The sequence below is a fragment of the Oryza glaberrima genome, chromosome 12 (assembly GCF_000147395.1).
Source record: "Oryza glaberrima chromosome 12, OglaRS2, whole genome shotgun sequence".
NCBI classification, from domain to species: domain Eukaryota; kingdom Viridiplantae; phylum Streptophyta; class Magnoliopsida; order Poales; family Poaceae; genus Oryza; species Oryza glaberrima.
The window spans coordinates 17,476,767-17,489,836 of NC_068337.1; the positions used below are offsets into that span (position 1 = coordinate 17,476,767).

The following is a 13,070-nucleotide window of genomic DNA, read 5'->3' on the forward strand; positions in this document are numbered from 1 at the left end:
CTAGGTTGAGTTTTTTTGGGACGGAAGGAGTACTAGATTAGACACACCCAAAAACTATAAGCTGTGTTTAGTTTCTGAATTGGGGAGAAGTTTAGGGAAAGTTGGTAGTTTGAAAAAAAAAGTTGAGAGTTTATGTGTGTAGGAAAGTTTTAGATGTGATGTGATGTGATGGAAAGTTAGAAGTTTAGGAGAAGTTTAGTGTGAACTAAACATGGCCATAGATAGGAACAAGAGATTGTGTCTAATCTAACATTAGGTTGCTATATTTTCAACGGAGAAAAGTATGCCTTTTCTGTTTGCCTGTGAAACAATTCAGACAAGACTGACCAATAGAATACCAGATCGAAGTCGTGATTGCAAGACAGACATGACACATTGGTTCCAGTGAGAGACATGACCAAATGGCTGATCAATGATCCCAATGCAGCTGAATACAACACAGGAAATTCATCAAACTAGCAGCATATATAGGAGATGCTTACAATCTACTTAGGGATTAAGAAGGGGGAGATACTACTACGGTACTACCACTGCTACTGCTCACTAACTGGAAGTTCTAGCTAGTTTGCTTGCCTAGCCATCTGGGACGACATTATTCAGCAACCATATGCAATGGCTGCAGGGACCATTTCATCTGAACATCTTCTAGCTCTAGCCGTTTGATGATGACTGGAGCATCCACCATGGCAAGCCATTGTTGCTGCTGGTCCAGCCAAGTGGCGCCGTCACGGTTTCCGGCTCGCCGGAATCGCCGCAGCTGCGGTTTTAGTTGATGGCCAGGTATCAGAGTTTCAGTTGAGGTGAATCTGAAGAAACAAACATGGCAAGCATTGCATGGTGGCAGTTGGATGGTGTGGCTCACCAGATGTTGAGGTTGGGAACAAATGCATCAGCAGTATTGCAGGCAGGAGGAGCAGCAGCTTTAGTGGGTGACGCCCTGATGCTTGTATGCAGTGTCTCCAGTTCAGTAATTTTCTTTTTTTTTTTCACATGGACAAATTAACACAAAATTAGTGATTCAGTTCAGTTGAGCTGAGTACAGCTACGTGAATCATGCAGTGGTAACTGAAAATAATTAGGATATGCTTTCTCATTCCATCAGTAAAATTAACAGAATACCTTCTCCAGAATAGTGTTTTTCTCCATCAGCAACTTTTCCTGGAGAGAGACAAAAAAGACTAACATTAAGAAGATTTATAACCATTTCACCTACAAGTTTAAGAATCAAAAGGTTTTTAGCATTTGCCTTCTGTCGGAGCTCGGCGATCGACTTGAGCAAGAGATTGTTCTAAAACATTACAAATTAAAAACCATTAGCAACACCACACAATATGATCATCTCAAGTAAACATATTTTTGTAGTTCTATAAGTTCAGTGTGTGTGTGTTTGTACCTTTCTTGATCTTATGTTATTCAGAGAAGTGTCTATCTGGTTCTCAAGCTGCTGGATATCTTGCAGTGTCAGCGAGTCAAGTTCCTGCCCCATAAGATTCCTGAGCCATGGATGACAAGTATGAGAGCATGAGGTCCCTATCCTGCCAACAACTAGGGCATCACAAGTACAAAGGAGATATACATTTGACAAGAATAGGTGTCTGCGTTTTAGCATTTGTCCACTGATTCCCAGACAGCTTTTGAGCCACATCCATATATTAGATCAAACTAGATGGACATATATGACATTTTTAATTTAAAAAAAAGGTTTTATTGATTGTAATATTTTACCGGTTGTATTGACAGTGACAAACTTGAGCCATCAATAAAGAATCCACTGTCTAGCTAGTACCAAGATTCAAGAAGATAAAGATACTTTGCACTTACATTTTTATTAAAGAAAGATGCTTTGCACCTTTTTTTTTCAGACTAATGCATTGATTCAAGGCCATATATATTCAGCATGCTGAGCTGAAACAATGTTCAATAAAGTATATGTGTCGATAAATTATCGAGCTAAAAATAATATGATCGTCCTTTCCCACTAGGTAAAAAAGATTAATTGATCACTTCCCAGAAGAGTATGTTGCAGGGTTTAATTTTTTTAAAATATTCCTCTTCTTGATTAATTAATATATACTTACTAATAAATCAATAAAAGTTTACAGAAATATGTAGCATATTTTGGGTATCCACAGATACTAGTTCCTATTTTCTGTATATTGAAACTAACACGGCATACTACATTGGGAAGGCCAGTTGATTTGTTAAATACAGAAAAGGGAAAAATTGAAGAGCTATTAGTTTTGTCTAGATTTTTTGTTACCTTTGGCTCTTTTTTAGAGCTTCAATCTTGCCCCTCAGCTTGATGTGGTCATAGCTCATGCTTCCCTGCACAGAACACAGAAGATGTAAACTAAGAATTGTTTACTACCTATACATTGAACAGATATAGTGATATATAATGTAGTGCATATTTATACAGGATGAATGTACAAATGTTATGATGAACATTTCCCCTTCCTACGTACACACCTCCAGCTCAGGGAACTCTTCAATCACATTATTTCCTTCAGATAATAACTCGTGTCTGTCATACTTCTCAAGGATTCGCTCCATACTATCAATAAAATACGAAAATCAATTATTAGGATATATTTCATCTAATAAAAAAACTAACTTAAAATGTTTACAATATTCCCGCCCTCACACATGAATATTAATGAATCGAAAGTGGCAACTAAATGAACAGACCCTAATTAGCTATAGTTGGATAGTGAGTACACTCACTTCACTAATGATAATATAATAGAATAGAAATTTTTTTAGATAATAGAATAGAATTTTGGCTTTTGCTCAACAATAGCCAAACCTAGGTACTTTATACTATATTATCTACATCAATTTCAGTTAGTTCATTGATTGGGCATCTCACACGCGCTGAATAGTGCATGTCCTTCCAGATCAATATGTGACGGTTGGTAGGCCCAGCCATGGGTCTGTCTCATGTGAATAGTGCTATGCGTATGCAGTGAACATTCACGGGGTGGCCTTGGTTTGATTGGATTAAGGTTGTGTTTGTTACTTCGGTTCCCAACTTCCTTCCTCTCGTTTTTCACGCGCACGCTTCCTAAACTATTAAACAGTACATTTTTTTAAAAAAAATTACATGAAAGTAGTTTTAAAAAAATCATATTAATCCCTTTTTTAAAAAAAACTAAATACTTAATTAATTATACACTAATGAGTCGCTTCGTTTTACGTGCACTACCCATTAGTTTCGTTAGGGCGTAAACAATGGTGTGTAAGTGTGTAAGTGTAACATCAGGCAATTAATTGTGTAAAAGGAATAGCATCACTGAGTACAATTTGAGTTGAGTTGGAGGGATTGAGAGAAAACAAGAGGATGCATCTAATATCTTGCAAATGGTTAGACTATGATAAACAAAAACTATTTCACGATTAATGCGGCACACTTTGATAATACATTTTTAAGTATTTGTCTTTTAAAGAACGAGTAGTGATCAAAGTTTGAAGATGAATATATAGTTCTGATAATGGTTATTTACAAAGAGGCAATTAATAATGTTATACTCCATATAGCATGATCTGGATTGTCTACAGATTCAAATTATTAATTATATAAATCAACAGAATAGAAGGTTGATTATGAGTTTCATGTATATGATCTGAAATGACATGAAAAAATTATACATATATCAATACTGTGCAAACAATTGTTCCTATCATTAAAAGATATGATTAGATTATATTGATTACTATTTGTGCATTGCCGTAGACAAGTCAAAAGGCTGTTCCTGCCAATGAGAAAAATAGAGAGAGAAAATAACACATCTAAACTAAAAGGACGGTACTCCCTCTCCTCCCTCTCCTCTACAACAACAAATCTGAACAGCTATTTGTATAGATTCGTAGTATTAGAAGGGATCACATTTTCTTTTAAGTTAGCTTTTTTTAGGACGGAGGGAGTATGGTATTATCGGTAGACAAGTCAAAAGCTGTTCAGCCAATGAGAAAACAGAGAGAGAAAATAACACATCTAAAAGGACGTACGATTTTATCTTGAGGTATATAGTCATTTTTATGTCAGTACGGATGTTTCACCTTTCTTATGTGGCTGAAATGCTCTCTTGTTTTTTCTTTCTTTTTTTTTCTGAGAACTGAACTGCTCTCTTGTTACTACTACTATTGAGTCGGTGTGAGTGTGAACCGTGGAGATTTGACAGACAAGGGAGTAGGAAGTAATCCATCTATTCCATTTTAAGTGCGATTTTAGTATCGTCTGTTTTATTTAACAAATTTATGACAAAAAATAAAAATAATAAGTCAGGCATAAAGTATTATTCATGTCTTATCATCTAATAACAATAAAGATACTACTAATAAAATTTCAAATAAGACAGAAGGTTGAATATGGAAACCCACAACTGCACTTAAAATGGGACGGAGAGAGTATTCATTAGAATTTCTTCAAAATTATTTTTATAAGTATTAACCAATTTTAATCTTATTGTAATTTTTTGAAGCGAAAACTATTAGTCACGCTATATTCATTCATGTAGTAGCGGGACAATGCCGCTACATAGATAATAAATGTCACTCCTATCCACATATAGTGACTACTCCTATTCAAATATAGTGACTACACACGTCGTACTCCTATTCACATACAGGAGTTCTCACAGACAATGGCATAATAGATAGTACTGACATGTCACTTCGAGTAGCGTGGCAAAAAAAATATTTATTTCAAAAATATAATTTGTAGACAGCTTTATTTTAAAATTTAGAAAATAGAAAATTAAGAGAGCCCAAGAGATAAAGAATCTCTACTGCTCAGCAGCAGAAACAGTACACTGCTGTAGCAATAGCAGAAACAGGAACAAGTTAGGACAGTGAGTACATCCATTAATACTACTCTATCCGTCTCGTTTTAAAATTTTTTTATAATTAGTATTTTTATTGTTATAAGATGATAAAACATGATAAGTACCTTATGTGTGACTTATGTTTTTAATTTTTTTCTAAATAAGACGACAATCAAAATTAGGCACGAAAAATCATAGATACTAGGACAAGAGAAGAATAGGGCCGACATGCATCTACCAAAAATAGTACCCCTGGGCCAGGTATAACAGTTCCCATAAGAGGAAATAAAGCTGGCTCAGCAAATTATTGCCGTGTACTTACCGGTGGTACAACATAGTAAGGAGAATCTCTATGGATAATGTTGTTCTATGAAGTGTACAATGTCTACTTCCTCCCTCCCACAAAGGAGATCGTTTTACTGGCTAACAAATATCCCAGAATGGTTGACGTTGTAATCCCCCATCGGCAGTAATAATGGCGCAGAAAAGTGGCACCATCTAGTGATCCTGTCAAATTTCTAGGTGCCAAAGCATTCAAATTAGGTTTATGGCACCATTATGTGGCTGGTGTAGTTGTGTTGAAATGACTACTGCAACTAATGTTTTGAGGCATCCTGGTAAGTTTCGTCCAGAGCAATTTTTTTCTCTACATTCCTCGGACGACCAGCATTGTGGGACGGAGGGAGTACTTGCTAACTCCCCCTCTATCGATGAATTAATATAGGTATTTCTAATTTGTTTAGCGACTAAAATATCCCTTGTTGAATGAGGGATCGATATGCATCCGGAGGAAGTTTGAAAGAAGGGTGATAGATATAATAAGTAGTATATCCTGTAACACTTACATTTATGGATGGATAAATTATGAATGCTTAAAATGCTTATATTTGTAAACTCACAGGTGTACACGGGTTGTTATATATATTTTTTTCTCATTGCATTCTTGATCATCTTTTAATCTGATATATACATGGACGATGCATGCCAGGGAAAAGAGAGAGAGAGAGAGAAACTTAAATGTTTCTGAAATAATCCATCATATTGAGCTGAAGTATATATATATCTACTGCTTTTGTTTTTGTATGTATATTGTGTGGAAAATGCAGCAGGAGTAGTGATAGTGATGAGCAGATGGGAGAGAGAGAGAGTAGATAGGGTATAATAATATAGGTACGTGGTGTGGGAGGAGGCGTAGTGGAAGAGGTTGCCCTTGGCGGAGAAGACGATGGCGGCGACGTCGACGTCGCAGAGGACGGCGATCTCGTGGGCCTTCTTGAGCAGCCCCGGCCGCCGCTTGGAGAAGGTCACCTGCCGGCTCACCTCGTTCTCGATCCGCCGCACCTGCACCTTCCCCCTCCCCATCATCTATCTCTCTCTCTCTCTCTCTCTCTCTGCCTGCTGCCTTAGCTTCTTCTCCGGCGAGATGAGCTAGGCTAGCTATAGCTTCTTGCAGCCGATCGAGAGCTAGGGGATCGAGCTGAGGGATGTGGCGCCCTATTTATTTATGGCGAATTGTACTCGTTCGTGGACTGGTAGACGTCGATCGTCGTCGATCTCTCATTGGCTCCGGCGGCGAGGTGGGACGCTGTGTGGGTACGTTGGAGAGAGGTGAGGGGGGTAGGGGGCCCACAGGTCAGAGAGTGCTACTGCAGCGCAGATTCCTTTCTTCCCCGGCCTAGCTGCCTGCCCCGGTCTTGCCGTCGATTACTGATCCATATTGACATTGTACTCGTTGATGAAAAGATTATTGAACATGGGAACACCCCTATAATAATAAATACTATGTATGTTTCAGATTCTCAATTGAGTGGAATAATTAATAAAGTGACATGCAAAGTTTTCATTCCAACTTGGCATATTTTGACTCTACTATTATATATGTGTTTAAATCGCGAAAAGAAAATTTCTGGGTGCCACATCGGACGTTTGACCGGATGTCGGAAGAGGGTTTTCAGACACGAATAAAAAAACTAATTTCATAACTCGCCTGGAAACCGCGAGACGAATTTATTAAGCCTAATTAATCCGTCATTAGCACATGTGGGGTTAATGTATAGCACTTATGGCTAATTATGGACTAATTAGGCTCAAAAGATTTGTCTCGCGATTTCCATATAAACTTTTGCAATTGGTTTTTTATCTATATTTAATGCTATCATGTGTCCAAAGATTCGATGTAGTGTTTTTAGGGAAAAAAAATTTGGGAACTAAACAAGGCCTATAGCTGCCGGGGATTGCCGTCGATTACTCCATTGACATTTTTGTTGTTGATGAAAAGATTGAACATGGTAATCTATAATAATTAAATATTTTCTCCGTAAAAAAAAACCAATCTAGTATTTGATGAGACATTTCCTAGTATAATAAATCTGGACAAGCTTTTATTATTCGTTGTTCTAGAAAATATCACATCCAATCTTAGATTTGTTCTTTTCTTTTACGGAGGGAGTACTAGTAGTAGTATGTATGTCTGTCCCCATGTCTGGTGTTATCCTTTCAGCCACCACGCAACGTGGTACAAAACTATATTAGATTCATTCACATACTTACATTCCATCCATTTTAGATTGATTTTATGGAAAAGAGGGAGTACAACAGGATTCAACATCACTTGTAGAAATTTTTATTGTTTGAAAAAAAAAAAGCAACAGAGAGATGTCATTAGTCATGTACTGCCTCCATCTCAAATACTCCCTCTGTTAAAAAAAAATAAATCTACTATTGGATGTGATATATCCTAATACAATGAATTTGGATAAGTTCATGTACAAATTTGTTGTAAGGATATGCTACATCTAATCATAGGTTAGTTTTTTTTACGAAAGGAGTAAGCACAATTTCAGAATCTAAATTTATTTTCAAATCAGTGCATGCAATTCTAGAGTACTAGTACTTGTCACTTCAATCCTATCTCATTCAAATTTCTCTTCATCTTACCCCAATTACTCTCTCAATTAAAAAAAATTCATCTTATTCAAATTTTATCTTTTTAGAATAGCTATTTGTTATTGTCCCAAAATGAAACCATTTCTCCACCTACCCTTCACTGTCAACCAATCACAACCATTCTCTTCACATATTTTCTCTTCTCCACCAATCATAGCCCTTCTCCAATCATCTCTATCTACTTTCTTAATACCCATGTCAATCCCAAAAATACTTATTCCCTCCGTCCTAAAAAAAGAATCTAGGACTAGATGTGACATATTCTAGTACAATGAATCTGGACAGAGGTATGTCCAGATTCATTATACTAGCTTGGATGTGTCACAACCAGTACTAGATTGGTTTTTTATGCAATGGGGGAGTACATTTTAGGACGGAGAAAGTAGTTATTTTGAGATGGGGTAGTACTACTTTATTGTTTTTTTAAGGATGGGTGAGATATGAACCCTCACTAGTTGAGAATATAATAAAGCCAAAATGTTAATAGAGGTAGTATGATCGAGTTGTTAAATTGTAAAAGTCACATTTTAAAAGTACTATGTTATTATATTTGGGATAAAATTTAAACTCAAGTTATATTATATTTTAGTACACTCCCCCATTCCAAACTAGCTTCATTTTTCATCATTTTACTAGCCACATTCATCACGCGTTGCGTGACCATCATGACTTTTTTTCAATTTCTATAGGTGGACTATGGCATATGCCACTAAGAAGAAGGACCATGACACCCTCTATATTTATCGTCAATTTTGCATACATATGCTAAATAAATTTTACAACATTTAGTATAACCTACCAGTGCATTTGTTATAGTAAATTCATTTTTACTATACTCACCTTGATGCGAACCCCAAAGCTAAGAGTTTGTTTATAGATAATTTTGTACTTATTGTATATAAATTTTACAAAAGAATCACATGTTTAAGGTTCACTACTAGAGAAACGATTTTTCATGGCGTTTGGAAAATATTTTTCATGGCGACTACAAGCAAAAACCGCCAGCGTAGAAAATTGAGGGGGTGGGGGGTCACGGGCCGCCGGCGAAAACTAATTTTCGCTGGCGGCCATATTAATAGGTCCGCCATAAAAAATACTATATTTTTCGAGGCGGACCTCTTAAATGTTCGCTAGCATAAATCAGTGTTTTCGCTGGCGGGTACTAAAGAGATCCGCCAGCGAAAAAACAGATCCACCAGCGAAAAGCACAGCTCACAGATCGATTCCTTCACAGCATCACCCACCCACGCATTTAAAAGCAATTTCACCCACCCACCCACTGCATTCATCTCTCCTCTCTATCTCTTTCTCATCTCCACCTCACCTCTCTCCCCTCCCCTCCCATCCCGTCCCTCTCCCTTTCCCAGATCTAGCCGGAGGGAGGAAGCGGCGGCCGCCGCGGCAGCGACGACAGGCGGACCTGGCGGCAGCGCTCGGGCGCGGCGGGGCGGCGGCTCTCGGGCGTGGCGGGGTGGCGGCGCTCGAGCGCGGCGGGCGATGGCTCTCGGGCGCAGGCGGGGAGGCCGGATCCACCGCCGCCGGGCCGCAGGGAGGCCGGATCCGCCGCCGTCGTACCACGACAACGACAACAACGATGGGCCGGGCCACGACGACGACAACGAGCACGGCGACCACCACCACGACGACGACAACGGGCCGGGCCACGACGACGACGACGACCACAGCGACTGGTGACGACGACTGGAGGGCCTCCTCCTCCCTTCCCTCTCCCTCTCCCTCTCCCTCTCCCAGATCTAGCCGGAGGGAGGGGGCGGCCGCCGCGGCAGCGATGGCAGGCGGACGACGACGATTTTGATGAATTTCTCCATTTTATGTTTGTATTGATGTTTCATATATGCATGTATTGATGTTTGTTTGTTAAGAATGAAGTGAGAAATTGATGTAGTATTCTTTTAAGGTTGGATGGTTGGATTTGATGTGGATTTGAATTGTTATGGATTTGAGATTTGGGGATGTGGATTTGGGATGCTTAGCAGCATGGGGCTTTTGCTGGCGGCTGGAGGACAACTTCATACGGTTTTTTTTTATCTCAAAATTAATTATCGCTGGCGGCCGGTATAACACAGCCGCTAGCGAAAATTGATTATCGTTGACGGTCGATATAACACAGCCGCCAGCGAAAATCGATTTTTGCTGGCGGCCGGTATAACACAACCGCCAGCAAAAAATGATTATCGCTAGCGGCCGATAACCGCTAGCGAATATTGATATTTTCTCTGCCCTTTGCTTTGTGGCGGCTGCAATTTCCGCCAGAGAAAACCCAAAATGGCCGCCACGAAAGATGATTTTCGTAGTAGTGGTTATTCATAATCAATTGCAAGAAATGTACCACAATGCTATGAATGCATTATGAATGGGTTTTTATTTTTGGCAAAATTTGCCACAGGACACGTAAAAAACGTGTAATTGGCTGAGAGACACTGCGAAAACGTGACATGGCTGATGGACACTGCCATAGGACACCGGTCGCATTATTTTATTATTTTCGGGTCAAAAAAAGGTGAGATATTTATCTAAATGCCCGGATTGCCCTTTCTCTTTCCTTCTTTAAATACCGGTGGGTCCCACATGTCATGGACAGCCTATGTTTAATCTAATTTTTAATAGGTTTTTAACCACCTGGGCCCACGAGTCATGGACTAATTTATTCGTAATTAGTAGGGTGATTACTATTTGCTAATCATAAGTGGGGTCCACATCTCTCTCCTATCCTCTTCTTCCTCACGCACGTGGCGGAGCGGAGGAATGGAGCGACGGCCCGAGCTGGGACAGCTCAGCGCGCAGCAGAAAAAGCGGCGGCGCTCCGCCAGGGTCTCACCGCCAGCGACGGCGAGGCGCGACGGCCACCATATGCACGGCGCGACGGACAGGTGCGTCGTGGCGGATAGGTGCGCGGCGGCGGCGGGCAACTGCTGGTGCGGCTGCGGCGTCGGTGGCGCGGACTTGGCCGAGCTCTGCGCCGTGGCGGCGGCGGCAGCGTTGCAGAGCGGCTGCAGCAGTGGGTGGTGGTGGCGAGCGGCTCCATCGCCATTGTGATTTGTGCATTGCATTCGATCGATTTGTTGCCGTTGATTGGTTTCTTGTTGATGTGTGTGCAGGTTTGAGGTGGATCCATGGCGATGGGTCGGTGGAGAACAGGACCTGCAGACCGCGTCCTGCGGCGGCGGCAACGGCGCCGTGGGGCTCAGCTTCGAGACGCACCACGGCGGCGGCGTGGCGCCTTCACCAGAGTTCGCGGCGTGCACGGCGAGCTCCTGCAGTGCGGCGAGCTCCTGGTGCGCCATGACCGGCCGAGCCATCACCACCGCCGTCGCTTCCCAACACCGCAACCAGCCGAAGCCGCCGCCGCAGTTGAAGTTGGATGGGGATTTCAGGTACTGAGGCTGAGGGCATTTCCGTCCTTTTAAAATTTCTCTCTCCTCTTTTTCACTGAAAATAATAAAATATTACCTCGGGTGTCCTATAGCTAATTGCACAAATTTTATAGTGTCCATTGGCAGTGTCGCCTTTTTTGGGTGTCTTCTAGCTAATTACATGATTTTTGGATGTCCTGTGGCAAATTTTGCCTATTTTTTGTGCTTGTAAATGATCAAGAAATAATATTAATATACATTTGTTGACATGTTCAATATCTTAAAACCATTTTTTATTTGGTAAATGATTGAAAGTGGTATTAAGAAAAGCAATCGGTCTAGAGTGGTAATTGTGTGAATCTTTCATAATTTAGAAATTCGCATATCAATTACAACTCTTACCGTAGGTAATTTACCATGGGCATTAAGATTAAAAATTTAATCATGTTTTTCCACTTGAATCATAATTTGCTTGAATACATACTTTTTTCTTCTTTTATTCAATAATTTTGATCCTCCTATCTTTTACCTTTGTTTATATATCCTATTATTCTATTTTTGTTAATCATGTTATTGCCTTGCAATAATATTTTTCATATTTTCAAATATTTTACTCTCAATCATAAAATAACCAGTGTCAACTTTGTCTCTAATGCCTTAAAAACACTTAAAATTGACTAACTTCCTTGCTAATCTAATTACATCATGCGTAATCGCAATAGCTATGGTCTATCTAGCTAATACCGGGAAGCTTGCTTAGTATTCCCTCTATCCATAAAAGTTATACTACCTATTACTTTTGTCACCAAGAGAAGGAGAAATCGAATCATCCTGGTTGTTACAAAATCAAGGAGTGAGTGCAAGCATGCAACCAATGAGTGCTTAAGTGACTCCTTGGGTTCTAATTAAACATTTAATTTATCTCTTTATTTAAGTCTTGAATGCATAAAGCCTACAAATAGAAACAACTTATTTGAAAAAACTCAAAGGTGAAATAGGTATAACTTTGATGCATGGAGAGAATACATGACCTTCCGTTTCCATTTGACTATAGGTCTTCTTTCTTTCTCTAATCCTTGCTTTCTTTCTCTAATCCTTTCCGAAGACTCCTGAGTCTGAGTCCTGAATCCGACCTGATGAGTCATCTTTTACCGGCCCATCCTCTCTAGATCCGCTGTTATCTATTGAATGCATGCTGCATCTAACGGCTCTTATTATTCTGATGACGTGGCAAATTATGGTGGTGAGAAAGATTAATCCTTTCACTACTTTAGATGTATGCTGCATGTAACGGCTCTGATTATTCTGATGACGTGGCAAATTGTGGTGGTGAGAAAGATTAATCAAAATAACTTCATTTTTCACCATCTTATCATCCAGAAATACCTTTATCTTTTATGCAATCATGCATTGAAAGTTTGTGAAATATTTTTAGAAAAATTCACCATCCTGTTTGTTCCAAGATAATTTTTAGGCCAACATTGCATTGGAATTTGTCAAAATGTGGCTGGCACTGAAGTACTGCAAGTCAAGGCCATCAGTAGATATGAATCCTGATCTTAAGGTCCGGAAATATAGCTTTCGAAATATCATAATGTAACACTTAATTTTCTTCGCAAAATAAAAACTACACTTAATTTGCAATGGATAACAAATTTGTTTTGACTGGTGTAGTGGGTAAACTAAAGCCAAGTAACTCACCAGCTCTAGATTTCAGATAACTACTTGATCTTCACCGTTTCAGCAAATACAGAACAGAACTAAAACGCCACAAAGAACATGGGTCATGCATGTAGAAAAATATATCACAAATATGCCTCCAATAACACAGACATTTCTTGCTTCAACAATGAGCATCAAACAACAACCATGTCCAATCTAATGGGTACGAGTGTACGACACAACTAGAACACAGTTATTACACATT

At 39.6% G+C, this 13,070-nt stretch overlaps 2 protein-coding genes across 2 annotated transcripts; one reads left to right on the forward strand and one right to left on the reverse strand.

Annotated features, from left to right (window-relative positions):
• Nucleotides 1-287: 287 nt before the first annotated feature.
• On the reverse strand, nt 288-6,396 carry LOC127756627 (MADS-box transcription factor 20). The gene is made up of 8 exons (XM_052281977.1): nt 5,998-6,396; nt 2,470-2,554; nt 2,261-2,325; nt 1,394-1,493; nt 1,247-1,288; nt 1,120-1,158; nt 863-975; nt 288-757 (listed from the first exon to the last, which is right to left on the reverse strand). The coding sequence occupies exons 1-8, from the start codon at nt 6,186-6,188 to the stop codon at nt 652-654; spliced, it is 741 nt and encodes a 246-aa protein (XP_052137937.1). The 5' UTR covers nt 6,189-6,396; the 3' UTR covers nt 288-651.
• Nucleotides 6,397-10,535: 4,139 nt separating this feature from the next.
• On the forward strand, nt 10,536-11,171 carry LOC127756772 (uncharacterized). Its single transcript, XM_052282145.1, has 2 exons — nt 10,536-10,660; nt 10,889-11,171. The coding sequence occupies exons 1-2, from the start codon at nt 10,536-10,538 to the stop codon at nt 11,169-11,171; spliced, it is 408 nt and encodes a 135-aa protein (XP_052138105.1).
• The last annotated feature ends 1,899 nt before the right edge of the window (nt 11,172-13,070 follow it).